The 25,737-nt window shown below is 43.6% G+C and overlaps 2 protein-coding genes across 3 annotated transcripts in view; both read right to left on the bottom strand.

Moving 5' to 3' along the window:
• The window catches only part of ALLC (allantoicase), a 56,222-nt gene extending 50,393 nt beyond the window's left edge, over window positions 1-5,829 (bottom strand). Inside the window, exon 1 of one of the 2 annotated variants that reach the window (XM_049902807.1) lies at window positions 5,739-5,829. The gene's annotated coding sequence lies outside the window, so the exon portion shown is untranslated. Of the gene's footprint in view, window positions 1-1,822; window positions 1,939-5,738 lie in introns of those variants that run through there. The other variant, XM_049902806.1, reaches the window with a different exon arrangement.
• The window catches only part of COLEC11 (collectin subfamily member 11), a 70,690-nt gene continuing 49,658 nt past the window's right edge, over window positions 4,706-25,737 (bottom strand). Inside the window, exons 4-7 of the mRNA XM_049902813.1 lie at window positions 16,797-16,868; window positions 13,550-13,603; window positions 5,739-5,834; window positions 4,706-5,535 (exon numbers count right to left, since the gene is read on the bottom strand). Of these exons, the coding sequence (XP_049758770.1) occupies window positions 5,144-5,535; window positions 5,739-5,834; window positions 13,550-13,603; window positions 16,797-16,868 (614 nt within the window). The 3' untranslated portion in view covers window positions 4,706-5,143. The remainder of the gene's footprint in view (window positions 5,536-5,738; window positions 5,835-13,549; window positions 13,604-16,796; window positions 16,869-25,737) is intronic.

The following is a 25,737-nucleotide window of genomic DNA, read 5'->3' as shown; positions in this document are numbered from 1 at the left end:
AGTCACCATGGTGTATTATTCTTAAATAGGGCACCCAAACTGCGTAAGCTCCAGGACCCTGTGCAACCTGGTTCTTCCCCAAGCATGAGTGAAGGAAGCATGTACCCAGTCAGCGGTACGGCACTGGAGCCAGCTAACGTGCCAACCAGGACAGTGGGCATTGGGGAGGGAATCCCGTACTGCACTAACAGCCCTGGCAAAGCCAGTCTTCCTGCCGTGGGGTTCTCCTTTTCCCAACACCTCCTGTCCCCCATAAGGTCGCCATGGCAGATCCAGTGGGAATCTGAACAGTTTCTGCTTTTGATCCTTTTAATCCCCTAAACCTACTCCAGAACCCAGAGAATTCTCCTTCCTCCTGGAAGTTTTCTTATTTCTCTGATTTTTGCAGCAAACACGCCCTCCCTCTTCCTTTCCAATTACGGTCATTAAGCAGTTGGCAGTGACTTTCTCTGATTTGTTTATCCTGGTATATTCACTCATAAAAGGTGAAGAAAAGGGGGAGAGGAGAAGGCTTAAAGATGTTGGCTCAGTTTACTTGTACTCAAAAGAATGTCATTATAGAAAAAAATGGACAATGACGTAGATAATGTTAAACAACTTTGGTTAGGAAAACTAAATTCTGGGTTTGTTATTATTACCACCTTTTACTGAGGACTTAGCATGTGTAAGTACTAAGTTATGTTAAGTGCTCAACATGTATCATCTCGTTTAATCCGCACTAGGCCCCCAAGAAGGCAAGTATTATCATCAGTAACTTCACAAATAAGGAAACTAAGGCTTAAGGAGTTCAAATAACTTAGCCAGGTAAAGGGCATTGTCCTAGACAGGGACATGTCCAAGTCATTTGATGAGGTGGCAAAGCAAGTGGCCATTGCTTGAGTTGATTTGCAAGAGGATGAGATTGGTGTTAGAGCAGGGATGGGAGCTTGGAGAGGACAGACGGCATGGTCGGTGGTTTCCCCAGCCTAGTCCACGCCTCCCCTGTGAGACCTTGGACAACAGCTGCATTGGCAAACCTGAAGCAACTACGTCCACGAGGGACTTCTGGAGGAAGAGGGGTGAGCAGTGCTTCCTTGGTCACGAGGTAACAGAGAAGATCATTGACTATGGAAGAGGGGGACACATCTTGGCTCTACGGGGACCCTACAGCTCAGCTGCACCTCCAGGACTGGTGGCTTTGGTGGGCATGGCAGCAGTGAGAGCAGGAAGGCCCCTCCCATGGCTTCATAGGCAGTGGATGTCACCAATTAGGAGAGGCTGGTGGCATCACATGGAAAGATGGGTGATACTTCGTTTGTGAGCATGTAAGACAGCCCAGGGTTAGGATGTGCCTTGGTTCCTCAGCCTCAGGAGAGTAGGCTTGAGTATCATAAATGCTTAATTAAGAACAGGCTTTCTTTCCTGTGTGATGGGATACATGTCAGGGAGAAGGCACTCAGCATAATGAATAAGGTTCATCCTTTAAATAACTTTCCTCCTTGGGGAGGAAGAAACATAAAAGAGGACAAACCCCTCTGGACCAAAGAGCTCTCTTTCTCCTTCCAACTCAAGGGACCCAACTCTTACAGGCCAGTCTCTTAACGAAACAGGGAGGTGGAAGAAGCTGCTCCAGGCTTGGCCCCACCTCCTAGCATTGCCTCCAGGATGTGCTCCTCACATTAGCCCCTCACCATCCCCCCCTCCATGGCACCTTCACCTAGCAGAGCCCGCTCTCTCTTCTCCTGCCTCCAATTGGTCCCACTTTGGCATTATCTATCACAATTTCAAATGTACGAACTCTTTGATCAAAAACTCAACTTCTAGCTTATAGATAAAAGCTCACCTGTGCAGAAGAAGACATGTTCGAGGATGTTTACTGTAAGAATGAAGACTTCAAAACAACTTAAATGTTCATCAGAGAGGGAATGGTTAAATGAACCACAATGGAGCCATGCTATGGAATCCCCTGCAGCAGGAAGGACAGGAAGTAGATCACCATGACAGACATGGAAAGAGCTCCAAGGCCTTGTTGTGAATGAAAAAGACAAGTTGAGGAGTAAGGCATACCTTGTGATCCATTCTAGGGATCACATTCTAACCAAGAGGTCAATAGTTCGAATCCTTGGAAATCCTATGGAGCAGTTCTATTGTATCCTACAGAGTCTCAATGAGTCAGAATCAACTTGATGGCAATGGGTTTCGTTTGCATACATATGTATTTTTTAAAGGTCCGTAACAGGAGAAAAGTTGATTGAGGAGATATGGGTAAAGAAGGATTTTTACTTCTTGTTTATATTATGTATCATGTTAAATATTTTAAAATCACACAAGCCAGAACAGCAGCCCTAATGTATCTGGTGTCCTATCTTTCCAAGGCTTAAGTAAAACTAGCATGTAACAGCTAAGGAGTACAAGAGGGAGGGTCTATTGCCTCACAGGTGTGTCAGATGCTTCTCATCAAAGGCATGATGGACGGATGGAGCTCGGTTTGTGGCAGACCAGTGCTCAATGTACTACTGAGACCACCTGCTCATTGACAGTCCTCTCCTTGCCAGGTTGCCTTACCCCACACACAGCCTTCTCTCCCAGTCATAAAGCTACACTTGTGATATTGGACGGGGTTCCTATACTGACATCCTTACAGCTCCTGGAATCTGACAGAATCAGAAACAGAGGAGGCATTTAAGAAATGATTGTTGCATGAATGAATAGAAAGATGAGTGGGTGAGTTAATGTATGTGGCAACTTGTAAGCACAAAAAGGATGTAACCACAGTGTCTGGGCAGATGAAATTAAAGACAAAAAACTGGCAATTTCTGAGTGGTTCCAATGTATACGGCTCCTTGCTTTTCTGATTGTACGTTACTCATTTAATTCTCATTATTGTTCTGAAAAGATGAACTTTTCTTTCCAACTGAACCGGATGCATGTCAGATACATGATACCTGAATAAACTTGTTTGCTATGGCCTTCCAATTAAATCCACGGAAATTTCAAGAAACTCCCATCAAAAACCATGAAGGGTCCAAGACTTTTCCCTACTTACAAGCTAACAAGTCATCCTGCCACAGTTTTATGGATGCTGACAGAACACACAGACTCTTAGGTCAGAGAAAAGAACTTTATTACTCACAGTAATAGCAGTACTCGGGGTATCAGCATTTTCACCCCAGCTCCCCGAGCCCCAGTTCACCCAGGCTTCACGAAGAGGATCGCAGGACACCCGAACATGCAGTGGGTTGGCTTACAAGAGAAGACCCTTGAGCTTAGGTAACTCAAATCTTTGATAATATAGGCAGTAAGTATGCTTGCCTGTTCCTCCAGAGGAAAACGTTATTTTTATTATGATGGGCAGTGCAGTGGATTGGTTTACAAGAGAAGACTGTTGAGCTTACCCATTACCATTGAGTTGACTCCCACTCGTAGCGACCCTATAGGACAAAGCAGAACTGTCCCATAGGGTTTCTAAGGAGCTGGTAGATTCGAACTGCCAACTTTTCGGTTAGGAGCTGAGCTCTTAACCACTGCGCCACCAGGACCCGTTGAACTTAGGCAACTCAAATCTTTGATAATACGCAGTAAGCAGGTTGCCCTTTCGTCCAGAGGGAAACGTTATTCTTATTCTGCTGGGCAATAAGCATGCCTGCCCATTGCCTCAGAAGAAGACGCTACATCTTCCAAGCCTGGGAGCAAACCTGCCCTTTACTCTGGAGAGGAACACCATGTCTTTTAAGGCTGTTTGCTATAAAAACATCCTTAAAAAGATAGTCCAGGACAAAGTCAGTGCCTCACTCACGAGACACACAGAAACACGAGACCCCAACAACTCCTTTCTGGTCACCCCTTGTCTCCACACCTCCAACTGGTTTTCCTCTGTATGTGTACGAATGTTTGGTTTCTCCTTTGAAAAATAAAGATGTTTATTATCTTATACTAGGGATTCTGACATAAAGAAAAAGAACTATGGGTTCATGGTAGGCAGCTTCCAAAATGGTTCCCACCGATCCCCATCTCCTGGTATTCACACCCTGTGCAATCCCCTCCACTTACATGTGGGCTAAAACTAGTGACCTGCTTCTCATGAATAGAATACAAAAAAGATCACAAGATGAAACTTCCCAGATTCGGTTATAAAAGACTGTGACTTCTGCCTTGCTAGCACTGTCTCTCTCTTTCTCCCTGGCTCTTCGCCCTTGTTGCTCTGATGAAGCCAGCTACCACGTTGTGAGCTGCCCAGTGGAGAGGTCCATCCATATAATAAAGAACTGAAAGCAGCCTCTGGCCAACAGCCAGCAAAAAACTGAAGCCCTCAGTTCAGCAACCCATGTGGAGCTGAATCCTGCCAACAACCATATGAGTGAGCTTGGAAGCAGGTCCTTTTCACCTTGATTGTAGCTTACCAAGGATATTAAAGTAGATGACCCAGCTAAACCATGCTTAAATTCCTGACCCACAGAAACTGTGAGATAATAAATATTCTTATTTTCAGCGATTAAGTCTTGGAGTAATTTGTTATGTAGCAAAAGATAACTACTACAGCTATTGAAGAAAGTAAGAGAACAAAATGACACACACATTCAGTAGTAAAGTCTGGAGAATTCTTTTTCTTTTTTCCCAAAATCTGGGTTTTGAAACAAAGTGAAATTCTTTCTACTTTAATAATAGTGAAAAGGAACATATATCTTAGTATAAATTACAGAAACATTGGTCAAAGTTAAATGGGTTGTTTTCAATATAGAAATTAAAAGGAAGATAGTAATTTAAAACCTACTACCATTCTTCGTACTTAACTACTGTAATATTTAAAGATTTTATTTTATAGTTTGGACAGAGGCAAGAGCTCTATGGAGGAGCAACTCTGAGTAATAATGAACATTTTGGCTACGATATAGATAATAAAACTTTGCTTCTTCAGAGATAGCACCCCAGAAATCCTTTCTTCCTTTTAAGCATACCCCGTTCTCTAAGGTTCGGAAAAATGGTCCTGTAATTAATGAGCCTCTTCACCTCTGAATAGGAAACAATGCCGATTAGAAATAACGCTCCTATTTACAGAGGTACAGCTCATTGGCTGCCATCACTCTCATGGAGACAGCACTGTTAATAAAGCTATAAAAAGCAATGATTCAAACAGGCTGTTTTCCCATTCAATGCTGGCACCTGCTCACACGTTTTCCTTGTCGAATTCACATATGAAATACATGGTGATGTGGCAAGCCACGTCATTCCAGCCCCCAGAGGCCACCATTTCCACACAGTCCTCCTCATCATAGGCATTGTTGGGCTCGCCATTCCGCCATTTGCTGAAGGTCTGCATGGGGGATCGGTCTGAATAAACAAAAGTGCCCTCTTTTTCCAGGTCATTGATCCCAATGAAAACTCGAGTGAGGCCTGCTTGAGTGATGTAAGAGGCAATCAGGCCGTTGGAGGTCTCGTCTTTGGGCATGCTCAGCATCCCTCCTCGCCCTTGGCAGGACAGCTGTGCATCCACGTACCTTTTCTCCTCCTTCACCAGCAGATAGATCTTATTATCTGTCTCTCGCACACCGGCGACAGCTGCGGGGGAGGGCAGTGCTGAAAAGTGAGCACTTGCATTTCTATAAACAAACTTAATGCACACCACACACAGAAAATAGACACAGACAGCAGAGAGGATCGATAATATGGAAATATTACTTAGGAGCCATTCTGCCTATAGGGGCGTAGGGGTGCAGGGAGGGTGGGCTATACAGGAAAAGGGGATAGCACTGAGAACATACCATTTTTTATGAATTTTAACTCAGTTGTCAGTTGAGTGACCTGGTTATCCATCTCCCCAATGGCCTTCCTTAGCTGGCTGCATTCACACGGTATACCTGCGGAAACCAGGGCCATTGGATTATAAAAGGTAAAGGAATGGGTTCCAAAAAGAAAGAAATACCTTCTCCCCCAAAATACACATTTTATTCAACAAACGGTCCACACAGACCTTTGAGACCGTGACAATGATTTTGGACTTTATCCTAAGGGCAAGGACAAGCCATAAAAAGTTTTAACAGGGAAACAACATGGTGAGATTTCTGTTTTTAAAATATCATTCTGGTTGCAGTGTGAAGAAAGAAATGGAGGTGCAGGAAGTTGGAGACACCAGCTAAGGGGCTCTTGGAGTAATTGAGATACACGGTAGTAATGATGGCTTAAATTAGGGTAGCAGTGAAGGTGGAGAAAAGTCAAAACTTTTCAGAAAAAATGTTGGTGGTAGAGCCAACATCATTCAGTGATTGCTGGAATGTTGTGGTGAACTGAAACGAGAAGTTGAAAAAGACATCCAGGTATTTGATTTCAGTAACTCAATGGAAGGTGGTACCATTTATTATACTGGCATGTGGAAGGGGAACATGCTGAACTAACAGTGATTATGAGACATCCAAGTGGAGAATTTGAGTTGACCAACTGGAGCTCTTATGAGAGGCCTGAGCTAGATATATATTTTAAAAAAAAAAAAAAACCTCATTGCCAATGAGTCCATTCTGACTCATAGCCACCCTATAAAACAGAGTAGAACTGCCCCATAGATGGATTCGAACTGCTGACCTTTTACATAGCTCTTAACCACTGTACCACCAGGGCTCCTAGATGTATAAATTTGGGCATTATTAGCCTGTATGTGGAAGCAAATGAAATGACTTATGGAGGGAGTTTAGAGCAGTGCGTGGGGAACACCAACATATTAATGGGAGAAGGAGGAGTCAGGAAATGAGACTGAGGAGGAACGACCAAAGGGGATAAGGGATGCATGGTGTCATGAAAGCCAAGGAGGAAGCAAGTCTCAGAAGGAAGGGAGTGTTAAGTGCTGATGAAGGACAAGTAAGAAGATGACTGAAGACTCTCCTTTGGTTTAACCACATAGAGGTCACTGGAACTTCTCAGCAAGAACTATTTCAGTGGAATGATGGGGCGGCAGCCAGTGGGAAAGGAGGAAATGGAGACACTGAGTAAACACCACACTCATGGAATCTGGGTGTAGAGCAGGGGAGCAGGGGTAGCTAGAGAGCCAGGAGTCAAGGGAGGGTTTCTATGGGCCTTTTAAAAGTTGTTTTGTTTTTGTGTTAAGATAGGAAAACTTGAGTATATCTAAATGATGATGGGAAGGAGCTGATAGAAAGGAAGAGATTAAGATAAAGGTGCTACCTCTCCTCACAGATGTAGGGAATAACGCAAGTTTCCTGATGAGGCAAGAAGGGATAGGATGCAGAGCACAAGTAGAAAAAGGACTCCTCCAAAGAAATAATATTTCTTGACCATTCCTACATAGCCAGGTATCATTCTAAATGCTTTACATACATTAACTCATTTAATTTCCATGCAAGCCTATGATTGGATTCTATTGTCAACCTTGTTTTACATATGAGGAAACTGAGACCCACAGATGTTTATCATCTTGACCATCATCACAGGTCAATGAGTGAAGGAGCCAGGATTTGAACCCAGGCAATCTAGCAGAGTCTAGCTCCAAAGCCTATCTGTGTCTCCCTAGCTAGATGAAAATCTTCTAGAAGAAACTTGATTCCTCTGATGCCTCAGCACCCAGCAGAGTGTCCAGAACATAGGAGGCACTCAAAAAATCCTTACTGACTGATGAACTGAATTAAATAATCCCAGTTTTGCCAACCATTCCTTAGATTATATGAAGTATCCTGACCCACTAGAGATATGCCTCATCTTCCTTCTATGAAAAGCTCTACTTTGTCAAGAGCCATCCCAAACTATCACTCAACTTTAACAGCATTTTCAGGAATTCCATGGAGGCACTGCCTTAGTTCCTGACTTTGTCACAGGAACTGGAACTATTATTTATTCAGATTACTCCCATCCTCTACTTTGATTATTGTGAGCCTATGTGTAGGACAGAGCCCTGGTGGCACAGTGGTTAAGAGCTCAGGCTGCTAACCAAAATGTTGGCAGTTTGAATCCACCAGCTGCTCCTTGGAAACCCTATGGAGCAGTTCTACTCTGTCCTATAGGGTCACTATGAATCTGAATAGACTCTATGGCAAAAGGTTTTGTTTGGTTTTGGTTTTATGTATAGGGCTTCTCTATTTTTCCTGCTAAATTTCATTAAGCCAATTTTTAGGCCATCCTTCCAGTATTTTAGAGCTTTGATCCCATCTCTAAAATATCACTAGTCACCTATTACTTACAGTCCAAAACATATCCCTCACTTCTCTCATACAGGGGTTTCCTTTTCACACTTTGAAAACAAAGACATTTGAAGCTTTTTGTTGTTTGGGTTGTTTTTTGTTTTTGCTTTTGCTTTGTTAATGGAAATTTTATCTAAGTTAAATTTCTAAAATAAATTTCAACATCAAGTTCACTGAGGTCGGAGGTACATGGAGGTTTTCTGGAGACACACCTCCAAATGAAAAGTAGATTGGATTATTTCCTCATTTTCCTTTTGAACTCTGACCTCTATAGGCCTGACTAGTTCCCTCAGCTATCAGTAAAGGGCTCATCTGAGAGGAGTTCTCTCTCCCTGTCACACCCTTCACCTGACACCAGGTCCTTCTGTCTCTGCAGAGAACAGAGATGTCTTTAAACTTTGTCTCATTCACTCTGACTTGTTGAGTAACTGGAAGTGGTCACAAACGAATGGTGCTCTGTTGTTACCGAACTCAGGAAGGTGGGTCTTTGTCTGGCACACTCCAACTTGCCAATTATCTGGACAGCGGTCTCTGAGAAATAGAAAGTAACTTCATTGCAATTTGCAGAGTGAGGAGCCTAGAGGAAGTTCTTCAGATCCGGCTCCCCGAGCTATGGGGAAGCATAGCTTATATGTGATTTGGGCAGCAAGATGGTGGCAGTACAAGTGTACTGGGGAGGGAAAACTCTGGAAGGTGTCCAGGAAACAGGAGACGACATGGTTCTTGTCAGACCTCTGGCTTTGGAACAGGGTTTGGGTTATGATTTTTCTTCTGATTTGTTCCTCCTGTTGCTACCTCCTCTGCTGAGGTCAATTAGTGGTCACAGCTGACCCTTTTGCGCATGCAGGGTGGGACGAGTCTGGCTTGGGCTAGTTTAAGGACTAATGGAAATTTACTGGCATTTGTAGGGTCAGGTTACACTATCATCTACAGTTACTGACTGATGAACTGTTTTCAGACACACTTTGCACTGAAGTAGCCCTGGTGGTGCAGTGATTAAAGCACTCAGCTATTAACAAAGAGGCTGGTGGTTCAAATCTACCAGCCACCCCAATGGAAGAAAGATGTAGCAGTCTGCTTCCATAACAATTTACAGCCTTGGAAACCCTATGGGGTAGTTCTACTCTGTCCTTACGGGGTCGCTATGAGTCGGAATCAGCTTGATGGCAACGGGCTACATTGAAGGAGACTCGAACTAAACGAAGTCATATGAACAATGGCATTTCTAATGGCACCACTCCCCCTCCTTATCTCTGTGGCACATTATGGAGCTTTTTAATCAGAGTCTTTTTATTCAGAAATCTGATAACTCTTCTTCGTTTTCCAATGGTCAAATCTTTTTCAAAGACTATTTTTTTAATGGTACCATTAAAACAAATGAGATCAAATTGAGATACAATATGTAGGAGAAAGATTGATTTTAGCAAGTGCAAGTTAGGATGTTTTCCACAGGCACATCATTCTAGCCCTATGTAAAGGACAGTCACCAGCTACCCATGGGAACAACACTGGATATAACTGATTTTATTCCTGAGTCCTGACTGGCAAGCGTATTAGTTGGAGGTAGAAAGGAAGGTTGGGGTCTGGCTGAAAGAATACTCTATTTCTTAAACACTGTATCTTCCACCTAAATCTAGTATATCTTAATTCTCTTTTGGGGTCAACATTTAGTAAATTCACATTTGTAAAGGACATCTGAAAAATAAGTGACATGTAGGATTGGGCATCTCTTCATAGAAGTTTCAGCTATACCTCCCAGGTAATTTTGAAATCTAATTTCTAATTTATTAACCCAGGTTTACCCGGATTATGCTACCGTTTTTCCACCAGAAAACAGCCCCATTGATAGAATGGTGTGTGGACCCGGGACGGACCCAGGAGAAAATATACGTGGGTTCTAGTTCTGACGGAATCACTGGCTTAAATATCTGGTCGCTTATTCTTCCAGCTTCCTCACTGATAAATAAAGATGATGTTAATTGCATAACTGAAATGTGGTTAAAATAATAAAAATGTACATTTTTGTAGTGTTTTGAGTACCTATTATATACATTTTTAGTACCTGCTAAGCACCTTGTTTTTATTAACCCATTTAATGATATTTGAATCATTTACCCAGTGTATGAAACGAGTGAGGTAATGGACACAACCACATTATTAAAGACATCATTCATTCATTCATTCAGAGCATTACTTCAGTGCCTATTACTTCAGCATGTGGTATAAGTAAGAGATAAAGAGATGAAGGAAACACAGTTTCTGCCCATGAGAAGCTCATGGTCTAGTTGAAGAATTTCTTAAAAAGTCACATTTGACTATCACTTTCACATTTAGAAAGCGTTCACATCCATTATCCTCTTCATTCTCTCTTCGGAAACCTCATGAATAGGCATCATTTTCAGATAAGGAATCAGAAAATCAGAGCAGTATTCATGGGCATGGTGTAGTACTCACAGCTATTCCAAATGGAACCGAGTTCAAAATATATGATCTTCCCATGTCATGCCGCCTTCCACAAAGCACAATACAACTGTAATGGATAGTTACAGAGTGCGGTAGAAACATAAACTCAACTCTATATGCATGACAAAGGATGTAAATCTGAGGGTATGTTAACACACACACACACACACACACAGATGTTAACTCTGAGCCTAACCTGGAGTGAAGAACACTTAAATCCCTCAGCCAGTTACACCCACATTGTTCCCTACCACGAACTGAACTCAGTCATCCATGTTCCTGTGGGAAAAATCAGATTTCACTAACATCATTTCGACTTCAACCTTTTCTTAAAGCAAAACCCTTCATCCATAAGAAAATGGCCATTTTCACTCAGTTTAATTAAATGGCTGTACAGTAGTGTCCCCTGAGTGCCAGGTGCTAGAGATTCAAAGGTGAGTAACAGGCAGGCTCTCCCTCACTACATTCACAAGGTTCAGCAGACAGCAGTACAAGATAAAATACGGTAAGGGCCAGAAAAGGGGGAGAGTCAAGTGCTATGGGAACACGGAGAGCACAAGGTTACCCCCAAGCACTGGGTAAGTACTGGGCCGCATAGAAGAGTAACACCTCACTGGTTTTAAACGTTAGGTGAGGACATAACTAGGCACCGTTGGGACTGAGAGAGAAGCATTCCCTGTAAGGGAGAGGAAGCCTAGGGCACATTCAGGAATGGCTAGTAGTTCCTTCCAGGTGTGTGTGCGATCTGTGATGGGGAGCTGGGGGAGAGAAGGATGGAAAGGCAGGACCAGCCCCCACAAGGAGAGTTTGTAAGACAGGCTGGAGGAGTTTGGGCCTTACTCTTCAATAGAAGGAAAATTCTGAGTTTTCAAGTAAATGAGCAACATAAAATCAGAGCCATGCCAGAGAACAATCTCTCCACAGTGGTGTAGAATGTAATGTTTCAGGACATGGGCTCAGGAGCCAAATTGTTGTTGCTGTTGTTAGGTGTTGTTCAGTCAACTTCAACTCATAGCAACCCCACGTGACAGAATAGAACTTCCCCGTAGGGTTTTCTAAGCCGTAATCTTTACAGGAACAGACCACCTGGCCTTTCTCCCATGGAGCCACTGGGTGAGTTCGAACCGTCAGCCTTTGGGTTAGCAGCTAAGCACTTAACCATTGCAGAGACAGATTATCTGGATTCAGAGCCTGGCTCTGCCACTCACCTTGGGCAAAATTGCCTAACTTGTTGGTGACTCAGTTATCTCATCTGTAAAATAGGATAATACTACCTCTCTCATACAATTGTACAGAGAATTAAATAAGTTAAAACATGTAAGGCACTTAGACACGTGGTTCTCAATCCTGGCTGCAAGTGAAATCATTTTGGAAGCTTTTAAAAAATGCTCATGCCCAGGCCCATCCCCAAATAGCCTAACTTAATTGGTCTGAGCATCAGTGTTTTTAAAGAACCTCCCCAAGTGACTCTATTATACAGTCAGAATTGAGAAAATACCTGGTACGTGATAAGTCTCAATAAATACAAATAATATTGTTAGAGAACGGATTAATGGGGAAAGAGAGCCGAAAAATGAAGAGCAGTTAGGGTGTAATTTCAGTAATCCACCTGAGAAGTACAGAAGAGTCTGAATCAAGGTGGAGGCGGTGGGAATAGGGGGAAAAAAGGACAGATTTCAGAGACACTTTGGTGGGGATGGCAATACAACTTGCCTGACAATGAATAGAGAAGGAAAAATAAGAGTCCAAGGTGAAGCCTCAATTTCGTGCATGGGAGGGCAAAAGTACCAGTACCAATATGGAAGTATGGAACATGGTGGGGCCAGGGCTCCTGGGAGAAAGACGAGATGCCGTTGAGCCTCCTGACAGAAACGGCCATCAGTTAAGTGCACCTGCAGGATGGGTGCTTCACCAGGGCACGTGCACAAGCGAGGGCCATCTGGGCACCTGCCACGTGGAGGTGATGGCTGAAGCCAGGAGAGAGAAAGAGATGGCTACCATGTGTGTGGAGACAGAAGAGTGGGCTGCAAACAGAACTGCGTAAAGAAGAGAAGGGAAAGTAAAGGAGACAGAAAGGGCAGGCAGAGAGAAATGAGAAGCTCCGCCAGCATCTTAGGTCACATGGGCATCAGGGAGGGGATGCTCAACAGGGAAACTGCAGGAGCGAACCTGAGCAGGAGAAGCAAGCCTGAGCTAAGTCCATCTGAGCTGAATGAAGAGGTCCCTGGGAACCTCGGAGGGACAGCAGCTTCACTGGCAGGGTAATAGGAAGAGTCCAGCTGCACGGATGTGCGAAATGAGTAAATAATCTGAAAAGTACTAATGTACTTTGCTGAGAAGTTTGGTGGTACGAGGAAGGGAAGAACTACTGGAGTACCCAGGGCCTGATAATAAACACAGATATAATAATACGTCGTGGTCAAGCAGGCTATCATCTTAAGAAGGACATCAAAATATTCAGGCATGAGCATTGTGCTCTCTCAAGAACTGTCTTTATGGGATCAAACTGACCACAGCAACTCAAAAGATTAGATAGGAACCCTAGGCAGCAATTAATTTATGTGAATGTGGGAGGAACAACTCAGAAAAGGGGGTGAGAATGGTTACACAGCTCAAAGAATGTAATCAATGTCACTAAATGGTACATGTGGAAACTGTTGAATTGGTGTACGTTTTGCTGTGTATGTATATTACCAACAACAACAAAATAAGTAAAATCAAAAAAATTTTTTTAATATTCAGGCAAAAGAAAATCAAATATTAAAATATTCTACAGGACCATAGGACTGATAAGGGAGGTATATTTCATCAGATATACTTCCTGTGTCCTAGCCTATTATAGTTTTATTTAAGGATGTACACTTTTTCAAAAGTACAATTTTTAATACATCTTTTTTAAAAAAATCTTTGTATCTTTTATGCCATACCTGGTTCTCCACTAAGACCAGGGGGTCCTATGTCACCAGAATCTCCTTTTTCACCTAAAAAAGAAAAAGCAAGATCAAAGTCACCAAGCAGAGGTGGTCATGTTCCATTGGGTCAAAGGTGTCAAGGTTAAAAGTGTTAACTCTTTTATGTATAATGTCCTGGGATTTCTCCTAGGCCCTACTTTGTCTATGAACTATAGGGATCTATTTCTATGATCAGAATAAATGCATATCATGGAATTTTGGAGATTATCAGGTGATTGTTCTTAAAGTCAGTTCTGAAATCCAGTATATTTCATAGAACACTACAGATATCGTCTTATGAACGTTTAAAACCATCAGGTTAAGTGGCAACTAATTCTGATGCCAGCTCTCTGGATGTCCCTCATTATAGCAGGCAAGTTCAGATAGAACACATAATGTTAGACTGGAATGGACATCAGAGGTTGTCTAATGCAAAGATAGCCAGCAATACATATAAATGCACGCAGAGATCATCTTTCTTGACCTTATCCTAAGAAACAGCATGGCACAGTAGAAAGGTCCCAAAAATGGAAGACCTGGGTTCTGGTCCTGGCGTTAGTCCTAACCATGCGTTCAATAGGACAAGCCACTTAACCACTCTGCCCCTCACTTCTTCTCAACCTGTAAAATAAAGGGGTTTAACAAAATGCTGCCAACAAAGCTTTCTAACTAAAGCTATACAATGAATATTTATATTCAAGTCATCATGAATATTCTGAAGCATTATTTTTCTTCTCACTGAGAGGACGTGAATCTCTCAGCTGACGTGGGTAAGTGAAAGGGTAGACACATCGACATCTGTGGGTTCACTGTTCATTTACACAGAAAGGGAAGAGAGCTTGGTGGTCTCCACCCAACTGATTGCTTTGTGTTCTTTTATCACCACCATTGGTGGCCTGAAAAATGGCTGAAAGCTCAGCTTGACAAAGACCCAAGATGGTAATCTCAGAGACGCAGCAAATCAAATAAGCTAAGCCAAATAAGGATCTTCTTGGCAAGGTTTCACTTGGGTAGATACTGAAATCCATCCAGAGCACATGTCATATATAAAAATAGACATATCTCTTATTTTATCATGCAAATGTGTGTGCATTTCTAATGAATCGGTGTATCAGTAGGACAAGTGCTTCACACTGATTTTCCAGGAGGGGAGACGCAGCTGAGCCTATATGGCCACACTCTCAGTCATACCCTTACCATGGTCCCTTTCTGCCAGGTGAGGCTGGGGCTCAGGTGGAGTCTGTGGTCATGGAACAGAACAAACAAACTGAACCCAATCATGACCTTGGCCTAACAGCTCCTGGGTTCACCCACCCTGAGGCAGATTAATGAAGTGTAAAGAACCTGGGCACCAGAACCAGGTAGACCAGAGTAAAATTCCATCTCTGCCTCCAATTCTCAGTGTAATTTTATACCAGTTTCTAAACCTCTCTGGCCTCAGTTTCCTAATTTCTATTATTTATAAAAAAAAAAAAAAAAAAGAAACAGTTGCTGTTGAGTACCCTCTGACTCTTGGCGACCTCTTACGCTTCAGAGTAGAACTTTCCCACAGGGTTTTCAATGGCTGTGACCTTTCATAAGCAGATTACCAGGCCTTTCCTCCAAGGCTTCATTTATGGTGGATTCAAACTACCAACCTTTCAGTTAGTAGCCAAGCATTTAACAGTTTGCACCATTCAGGGACTCCTCTAATACCTACAAGTTATTTCTAATACCTATACTTGTACAGGGAGCTCTGGTGGTGTACTGGTTAAAGAGCTTGGCTGCTAACCAAAAGGTTGGCAGTTCGAATCCACCAGCTGCTCCTAGGGTCACTATGAGTCAGAATCGACTGCAACAGGTTTGGTGTTTTTGTTTTTGTTTTTTTTTAATATATTTGTAGAGAGATTTTAATGAGACAGCTCACTGAGAACTCAGTGGTTGCTGGTTCATTGCCTTTCTCACTTCCTCACTGTCTAGCACAGGTGTAGAACAAACAGTGCTCAGAAGATGTTTGTTGATTGAATAATGATGACAGGAGGAACATAAACCAAACCAAAACCAAACCCACTGCCATCAAGTCAATTCTCACTCATAGCAACCCTACAGGACAGAGCAGAACTGCCCCATAGGATTTCCAAAGCTGTAAATCATTACAGAAGCAGACTGCTGCATCTTTATCCTATGGAGCAGCTGGTGGGTTCAAACCACTGATCTCGCGGTTTGCAGCTGAGCACTTTACCTACTGCACTGCCAGGGCTCACTAGAGAAACATAAAACCAAAACCAAACTCATTGCTGTAAAGTTGATTCCAACTCATAGCAACCCCACAGGACAGAGTAGAACTGCCCCATAGGGTTTCCAAGGAGCGCCTGGTGGATTTGAACTGAGGAGCTCTCAACCACTGTGCCACCAGGGGTCAGGAATGCAATTCTGAACAATCCCTCAACCACCCTGGCCTTCAGTCTCATCATGGGAATAATAATGCCTGATCAACCAACTCACCAAGGGTTGTGCAAGTCAAATGAGGTAGCAGAGATGGACACAATTTTAAAACCTCGTGTTATTTGAATCCAGGGTATTGTTGCCTGTTGTTGCCATCCTGTGCCCTGTTCTCACTGAGAATCACCCTGTATCTTCAAAATGTCTAAGAAGCCAAAGCTGAAGATTAACAGATAAAGTGTTTCTTGTGCATGGTCTGTCAGCTTCTTCAATGAGGCTCTAATCGCATTATTAAACTTAAGGAAGTTGTAGTCAAAAAATCAAGATCTTCCTCAAGTACCCCCAAGAAACGCTCCAGATCACAGCTTCTAACCTCTGGCCCAGTGGTGGCATGTAAACCTCTGCTGGATTGGGATCATTTTGCCCCACTCTGCTGGGAGCAAAGCAAACAACTCTATCACTCACAGAATGTAAACATAAACAGAATTAATCATGGATAACACCCAAACCAAACCCAGTGCCGTTGAATCGATTCCAACTCATAGCGACCCTATAGGACACAGCAGAACTGCCCCATAGAGTTTCCAAGGAGCGCCTGGTGGATTTGAACTGCCAACCCTTTGGTTAGCAGCTATAGCACTTAACCACTACGCCACCAGGGTTTCCCATGGATAATACAGAAAAGCAAAATATAATTAAGTAAGAACATCAGGCAAGTTGGTTCAGTTTGCAATTATTTTCAGAATTTCCAGATACCAAGAGCCTGAGAGGCAATATGAGGCAAGCATTGAATCACGAATACCTTTAGAACCAATGGGACCGATTTTTCCATGGCGACCCACACTGCCTTTTTGTCCTTTGTCACCCATGTCTCCTGCAGAAAACAAAATCAAAGTTGGTTGATGCACCTTTTTTACACTGTACATACATATATACACACATAAGAGGAGACTTAAAAATTACACTGTCTTTTAATGTCTACAAGATCTTGTATGTGATTATCACAGTAAGGCTTCCTCACAGGTCACCTGATGATATATTTTCCTAAGACAGACACATTTTCCCTAAAAAATCATACACATTATAGAACAGAGGAGGCTTGATGGGACATTCCCAATTCTTAAACCCAACCTAACTTCATTTTACTTCAAGACTCTGTAAGAGAAGACAAGACTGTCTTTCCTCCATCCTAATAAGACAGTGCTTCCCAGCTCTTATTCCTGCACCCAAACCAAGTAATCATTAAATTCTGTAAAACAGGCATAACTGGGCTTTTTTCATAAACCAGACTGTGTCCATATTGTGATGTGTGTCAGGCAGCAAAGCCATTAAGCTCCTCTCTCACTGCATTTGAAGACGGACTCTCTGAGGGGAGGTAAGGGGCCCTACAGGCAGGCAGGGATGGATTACCCAATGAGCGAGGGACCCATGGGTTTATTTGTGCTTACTAATTTACATGCTCAGTTTCACCTGTGTGAAATGGTACACTGTAGATTAGTAAGTAAACACAATTAAACCCATGTGTACCTTGCTTACTGGGTACTCCACCCCTGCAGGTAGGCCATGCCTGTTTCAAATATGAAGCTGGGAGATGAGAGAAAAAAGGGAGATGGCAAGGAGGCTTCCAGAAATGCCCTCTTACATACCTCATAATTTGACTAGTTCTATAGCAAAATGCCTGGTTACATGTGACTTGTCAGTACCTACAACATGGCTTGTGTGGGTAAGCAGTTGTAAGCAGAATAGGTTACTGCTCCTATTCCACGCTCTGCATCTTCCATATGCATTCATTACAACGAGATAATGATTCTCGCAGCCTCCATGAGACTGAGTCCAGCACAATTAGATGGTGTCTGGCTACCACCACTGACTGCTCTGACAGGGATCACAATAGAGGGTCCCGGACAGAGCTGGAGAAAAATGTAGAATAAAATTCTAACTCAAAAAGAAAAACCAGACTTGCTAGCCTGACAGAGACTGGAGAAACCCTGAGAGTATGGCCCCTGGACACCCTTTTAGCTCAGTAATGAGGTCACTCCTGAGGTTCACCCTTCAGCCAAAGGTTGAACACGCCCATGGAACAAAACAAGACTAAAGGGGCAAAAAAGCCCTGGGCAGGGGCTGGAAGGCAGGAAGGAACAGGAAAGATGGTAATAGGGAACCCATGGTTGAGAAGGGAGAGTGTTGACATGTCATGGGGTTTTTAACCAATGTCATACAACAATGTGTGTACTAACGGATGAGAAACTAGTTTGTTCTATAAACCTTCAGCTAAAGTTCAATAAAAACAAGAATAAAAAAAGAATGATTCTTACACGGTGCTCTCACAGAACTCTCTATTCTAATCACTGGACTAAGGTGGGATATGCCAGTTTTTACCCATTTACAGAACAAATTAAGTCAGTGAATAGAATTTATTAAGATTTTCTCCCACAAGATGTCCTTAAGCGCTTGACAACTGCTCCTCCTTGCTGCTGGTGATCATCATAGGCTACAAGCCAGACCAACAATGAGCTGGGAAATATACAAAGAAAAACTGGGAAAAGGAAGCAAAGACCTGGTATAATCACCTGATCTGCATTCCCAACGACAGGCTTGATGGAATATATTCTTTCTGTTTTGAATCATGACATTCTATTTCAACATCATTAATTCCCTCACAGAAAAACACCAGAGCAGTGACAGCTAAAATAAGTACAAAGAGTTTTCAATCAACCAATTAATCGGTCAATAAATTACACTCACTCTATTAGCTATCCTGCACCAGAAAAAGAAAAAATAGTACTGAGATAATTTCTACTCCTTGGCTTGTAACAATATACGCCAAAACTTCACTTTAATCGGGGGAAATGCTAAATTCTACTCTTAAAATGTGATTAAGGGGCATTATTCTATTACTGAAGGAGCAACCAAATATTAGACTCCCAGGGTTTGAAGGGATCACAGAAGCTGCTGAAGCCAGCTTTCTATACCATCTCCAAGTGGTAGTCCTCTTCCAGGGAATTCACCTCCAGCAATACACTAGCTCCTCAAGCAACCCACCTTTAGACAGCTCCAATTATTTGACCTGTAGGAACTCAGAAGCTCCCACTCTGCTATTTCCACCCAGCAGCCCTGGTTTTGCATGCCAGAGAAATGCAGAGGTAGCTGGGTCCACCTGCCACAAGGTAGTCCTCTAAACATCTTAAAACTCTTTCTTTCTGAAATCTTCCCTTCTCCTGGTTAAAAACCCTCAGTCACTTCCCTATTCTGGCTCTCTTTTCCTCTAGGCATCCTCCAGTCTGTGTTCCTGTGAAGAAATGACATCCCAACCTAAAATGCATGCCCCAATCATGATTTGGCCACCATCTCCTCCATTGTTCTGGACCCTTTGTATCCATTAACAAAGTCTGATGATAAAAGGTGATTGCAGTATTTCTGCCCAGTGTAGGGGACAACCTTCTTCCTTAAATCTATTTTTCAGAAGACCAACTTTCCTGTACCCGTTAACTCTCCAATGTGTCCCCTTTTCATAGGTCCTGAAGAGTTTAGCATTAGTGCTGAAAAACTTTGGCAGAGTCCCAGAACAAAACAGGAACGTAACCTCTACGAGTAAGAATTAACTCAACTGTAACAGGTTTGGGTTTTTTGTTTGTAATCTCAGTGTTTGATACTTCTCTTATTTTTGGTGTTATTCATTGCCCTTGAGTTGGCTCCAACTCTGTAGCAACCCCAAGTACAATAGAACAAAACCTTGATGGTCCTGTACCATTTTCATGATCATTGGTATGCTCCAGTCCACTGTTGTAGCCACTGTGTTTTGAGTGCCTTTCAACCTAGGGGGCTCACGTTCCGGTACTATATCAGACAATGTTCTGATCCATTAGGTTGTCATTGCCTAATTTTCAGAAGCAGATCAACAGGACTGTCTTCTTAGTCTGTCTTAGTCTAGAAGCTCCACTGAAACCTGTCCACCACGGGTGAGCCTGCTGGCATCTGAAATACTAGTGGCATACCTTTCAGCATCATAGCAACATGCAAGCTACCACAGTAGGACAAACCGACAGATGGGTGGCAGTTCTTACGTTTAAACCAAAAAAAAAAAAAAAAGAACTCATTGCCATTGAGTCAATTCCAACTCATAGCAACCCTATAGAATTGCGTAGAATTGCCCCGCAGCATTTCCAAGGAGCGGATGGTGGATTCAAACGGCTAACCTTTTGATCAGCAGCTGAACTCTTAGCCACATACCACCGGGGCTCCATTCTTATGCTGACATCTCCTCAAACCTTGGGGTGTTTTTGCTTGTTTTAATACTGCTCATTCATTGATCAACTGATAGTCTGCCAAGACGCTCACTATATTGTGTCCTCATTCCCCAACCTCATTGGGCATTTCAGACAAGGAAAGTTAGATTAAACAAGAGCTCAATACGGCACGTTCATAAAATCAGTGAATTTCCAGAGGAAGAGGAGGTCTTGGAGACCATTTAATCAAACCACATGTTCAAATGGGGAGACACAAAGGCCAAAAGAGACAATGATTTATCCGCGGTCTCGCACCTATTTCCTGCAGAGCTGGGGCTCAGGGCCAGCTCACCCTTCTCCCAACCCATGATGTCCTAACACATCCCACTGCCCAGCAGCAAGACTGTAAGGCTGAAACGGGTGCCTCCCAGCACCTCCAAGAAGCAGCCCTGCTGGATAAGTCCCCCAGTACTCCCCACCCTTGCTGAATTCTCAGGCTGAGTGGGGAGGGCAGTCATGGCCTGGAAAACAAAAGCCGAAATTTCTGCCCTAGGGATTTGCCTTCCCATGCAAAAGCCCACATACTGCAGAGGAGCCAGGTAAGCTATTTGAATGAGGCCTGATTGGATCTGAGAGTGAACCCATCACTTGAATCTATTGTTTGCTAAGAGTCTACCTGAAAAAGACAGAGAAGGAATTACAGAGTCTCCTGCCAAGCTTAAGGTTTCCTTCTCCCTGAGACCCCTGCAGAGATTTGGCGCTGGTTCCAGGACGGTGGTGGAGAACAGAAGCAGGACGGAGGCCCCTGCAGAGAAGAATTCAGAACAAGACCTCCGCCCTTTCCCTGTTCTCCCACCCAGACAGCTCCTCGCTGGAGGGGAAGGTCTGGCCCCAAACAGACAAGTAGGCAGAGGATAATGAGACCCGGAGGAGACGCTGTTGAGGAGAAACACCTGCCATCATAAATATAATTGGTATGGTGCTTTTTTTTCTCACCTAAGATTTCCCACCTTAACAGGACTATTAATTAATGATTCATCTAAGCAGCTGAAGGATTCAGGAAGTCTAGCACACATCCTGCTGTTGTAAATTGTAACCCGAGGATGATTTGAGAGCACTTGGCTTTTGGCCCGTCTCTAACGTTTCACAGCTAAGTGTTAATGCTCATTCAAGGCTGTTGCTGACACTGAGGCCTCTCTCTGCCTTAATCTATCAGACTGGAGCAGCAGTCACCAGCCAGGAACTGTGCTCAGCTCCTGCCCTTGGAGAAGCGTGGGGGCCCAGTCCCGGCCCTGGAGGTGCTAAGAAACCAAGCATCAGTATAGGAGAATTTGATACAATGTAAAACAACCAGCAAGTCACCAATGGAAGGATGAAGACCAGTTCCAAGCCCGGGGAGAAAGCAAACAGGGCCAGGTGGGTTAATCTAGGGCAGCAGTTCTCACACCTGAGCCAGCATCAGATCCACTAGAAGGCTTGTTAAAGCACAGGTGGCTGGGCCCAGCCCCCAGCGGTTCTGGTTCAATAGGACTGGGGTGGGATAGTTCTAATAAGATCCCAGGTGATGCTGATAGTCCAAGAATCATACTTGAGAGGCACTGCAGTTTGGAATAGAAGAAGAATGAAGGAACTAAGAGGTCATCCCAAGTAGGACAAGGCTTTGGAGTAAGGCAGGCCTAAGTCTGAATCTTAGCTCTGCCCTTTAAGAGCTGAGTGATCTTGGGTGAGTTACTCAATCTGTGCTCAGTTTTCTCATCTGTCAAAATGGCATCCTATATATAATAAAGGGTCTTAACATAATAAAATCTATTAAGAAAACATTCTGCATCCCACTTTGGACAGTGGCATCTGGGGTCTTAAACGCTAGCAAGCAGCCATCTAAGATGCAACAATTGGTCTCAACCCACCTGGAGCAAAGTAGAGTGAAGAACACCAAAGACACAAGGTAATTATGAGCCCAAGAGACAGAAATGGCCACATAAACCAGAGACTACATCAGCCTGAGACCAGAAGAACTAGATGGCGCCTGGCTACAACCGATGACTGCCCTGACAGAAAACACAACAGAGAACCCCTGATGGAGCTGGAGAGCACTGGGATGCAGACCCCAAATTCTCATAAAAAGACCAGACTTAATGGTCTGACTGGGACTAGAATGACCCCGGAGGTCATGGCCCCCAGATCTTTTGTTAGACCAAGACAGGAACCATTCCTAAAGCTAATTCTTCAGACAGAGATTGGACTGGACTATGGGATAGACAATGATACTGGTGAAGAATGAGCTTCTTGGAACAAGTAGACACATGAGACTATGTTGGCATCTCCTGTCTGAAGGAGAAATGAGAGGGTAGAGTGGGTCAGAAGCTGGCCAAATGGACACAAAAAAAGAGTGGACGGAAGGACTGTGCTGTCTCATTAAGGGGAGAGCAATTAGGAGTATATAGCTGGCGCTCCTTGGAAACTCTATGGGGCAGTTCTACTCTGTCCTGTAGGGTCACTGTGAGTCGGAATCAACTCAAGAGCAGTGGGTTTGGTTTTTGGTTTAGCAAGGTGTTTATAAATTTTTGTATGTGAGTCTGACTTGATTTGTAAACTTTCACTTAAAGCACAATAAAAATTAAAAAATAAAGAACCTTATGAAGTAGCATACTGTAAGTTAAGGCCTCCCATAGATTCCTCCTTTCTTAACTCCAGGACAATGGTTTGTTCTATGACTCTGTGCCCAGAACGCTGCTCTGCCCTACCCCAAATAAGCAGCAGTATAGCATAGAGGTTAAGAGCATGGACTCTGGAGCCTAAGTTCCATTTTTTCTCTGTCATTTAAATGTGTGACCTCAGTGTCTCAGTTTCCTTACCTACAAAATGGGTATCTTACTGGGTTGTTGTGGGAAATACAAGACAAACCATTCAGAACAGTGTCTGGCACATAGAAGTTGGCACATAAGCTCCATTGCTATAATTACTATTCGGAGCAGGGGTGGATTAACCAGTAAGCACGGTATGTACCTGCTTACAGCAAGCAAGGCACACGCAGGCTTAACTGTGCTTACCTAGTTTTTTTCTACTAATCTGTAGTGCACAACTGCACCCGGGTTTCATGACGTGGTGAAACCCTTGTGAAACGGTGCACTACAGATTAGTAAATATGCACAAATAAGCCCGCGCATACTTTGCTTATTGGGTAATCCATCTCCGATTCCAAGGCAGAAACTCTCAGAGTTGGGAAGGGTCCTCTAGCCCTTTGCTGCTTCAAGTGTAATCCCATGGACTAGGAAAACAGACATCACCTGGGAGCTGGAGCTGGATAACAACAACAAAAAAAAAGAGCTCATTGCCATCGAGTCGATTCCAACTCATAGCGGCCCTATAGGACAGAGTAGAACTGCCCCGTAGGGTTTCCAAGGGGCAGCAGGTAGATTTGAACTGCCAATCTCTTGGTTAGCAGCCATAGCTCTTAACTACTGCACCACCAGGGCTCCTGAAACTGGACCGACACAAAATCTTGGGCCTTGCCCCAAGGCTGGTGCGTCAGAATCTGCATTTCAGCACTTTCCACAATTGACTCTTCTCTGCACTAAAGCCAGAGTAGCAGTGGTCTAGATTCTGCCGGGCAGCCCTCACTGAAAGCATGTGGTTAAGATTTCACCATAAAACACTCCGTACAGGCAGCAGGTACTAATGAGAGTTAATATTATAGGTGCATGGAGTTATAGGGCAATTCTGTTAGTGTTTCCATCTTCTGGAGATAAATTAGAATACTTCCAGGCCAATGTTGTGCCAGGAAAGCACTTTCTTATGTATTTGATTTCAACCTCACAATATTAATAACATTATGATCCCTTTCCTCCAGAAGACAAACTGGAGTTCAGAGGGGGGAAGTGACCCAGCACGGGTAATACAACTAGCTGGTAAAAAACTGTATTGTCTTTGCTCAAATTCCCATTCCACTTCGCATGTAAGTCTGGACAAGTCACAATTCTTTTTAAGCCTAAGCTTCCTTATCTGTAAAATGGCACAAAAATAAAATTTAACTTACAGGGTTACTATGAGGACTAAACAGCATGCTGACTGTAAAGAGCATAGTTTAGGACTTGGCTCATAATAATGCAGATTTTATTCAAGCCTAGGTCACCTGACTTGGAGTCAGGATTCCGAATCCCACACCTCAGCTATGGACTAATGCAGTATCTAGAATTGTCTTTGGTGCTTCCTTGCTGGTTGCACAGTAATGCTATTCGGTTATATGCATCCCCTCCTAGTGAAGTCGGTTTTGCTCTTCCCCGAAGCATGCTGGGGATGAACTCGGGATGGACTCGGACTAGGGTACAAGGTCAGGAGTGGCGTGACTGGGCTAGTGGCCAACCCAAGGAATGCCTTAGCAACAAGAAAAACATCTGGGCCTGGACATGAAGTCCCTGGGAACACTGGCTGCCCAAGGGCTCGGGAAAAAAACAAGCCTTAGCCCCAGCTGGAATGGTATATAAGCTTGTGTCCCCTGCCAGGTGGTGGCAGAGTGCTACTTGGGTCCAGCCACCACCCTGGACCATCCCATACGTAAAGTTCTCCTAATAAAACGTATGTCCCAATTGCTGGTTCCGGAGACTTTCTTTGGTCTCTTGGAAACGTGGCCGATCTTGGGTCCAAATGCTGCTGGCTTGTTACTCAACACTGTTCTTTGTAGTAGTACACCTTCTCTTCACTTGTTGACTATCTCATTATCCAATATTTCACATTTACGACAATAGTAAAAAATCTACTGACTGTTTTGTGCATTAACATGACCAGTGGGACATACAGTGCACTTCTACATTTTCTGCCTCTCAGGGTTATTGGGAAGCTACTGTCCCACTGACAGTATGAATCTCTATAAATGTATGAAATGAAAGAAATGGACACTCCATTTTCACATAATGCCGATTTCACATAACACCGGTTTCACATAACAGCCTGATCTTTGGAAACTACCCATGTCAATAAGTGAGGAGAGGGTATATTACCACCAAAAACGATTCTCCACAAATTCAGTCACAGCTGAAAGATTGTAATTCTAAGTGTCAAGGGGCTGAAGGCACAGTGCATGCTTACCTGGTTAGTCAATCCTTATGGAAAGGCAAAAAACCACCCCTCCTTCAGCCCTGAAGGTAGGTAACTGGTGATTGGGAAATCAGCGAAAGATACGCAGCCATGCCAGAAAGGTTCCCCAGAGCCTACTAGCCTCTGCTTGGCAGTGAACGAGGAGGTCTCTTGGCCAGTGGGGAGTTGAGAAGGTTGGTGGGGTCCCTGGACTCTTCTGTCCCTTCTCATTTACTTCCAGGCCTCTACTTCCATCCTAAACTCATGGTTTCCTCCTTTGAACCCCACTTGCCTTCGAACCCCACTCTCTTCAAATCCTACTCACCTTCAAACCCCACTCCTCCTTGAACCCCACTCTCCTTTGAACCCCACAAGAAATGAGATCTGCTCATGCCCTGACATTTTCTACAAGGAAGGCACTATGGACAGCTGGGCCTGAGGTGG

This window comes from Elephas maximus, chromosome 12 (assembly GCF_024166365.1).
Source record: "Elephas maximus indicus isolate mEleMax1 chromosome 12, mEleMax1 primary haplotype, whole genome shotgun sequence".
Taxonomy (NCBI): Eukaryota; Metazoa; Chordata; class Mammalia; order Proboscidea; family Elephantidae; genus Elephas; species Elephas maximus.
Note: the sequence above shows the minus strand (reverse complement) of the source record. Positions and strands in the feature narration are given on the sequence as shown.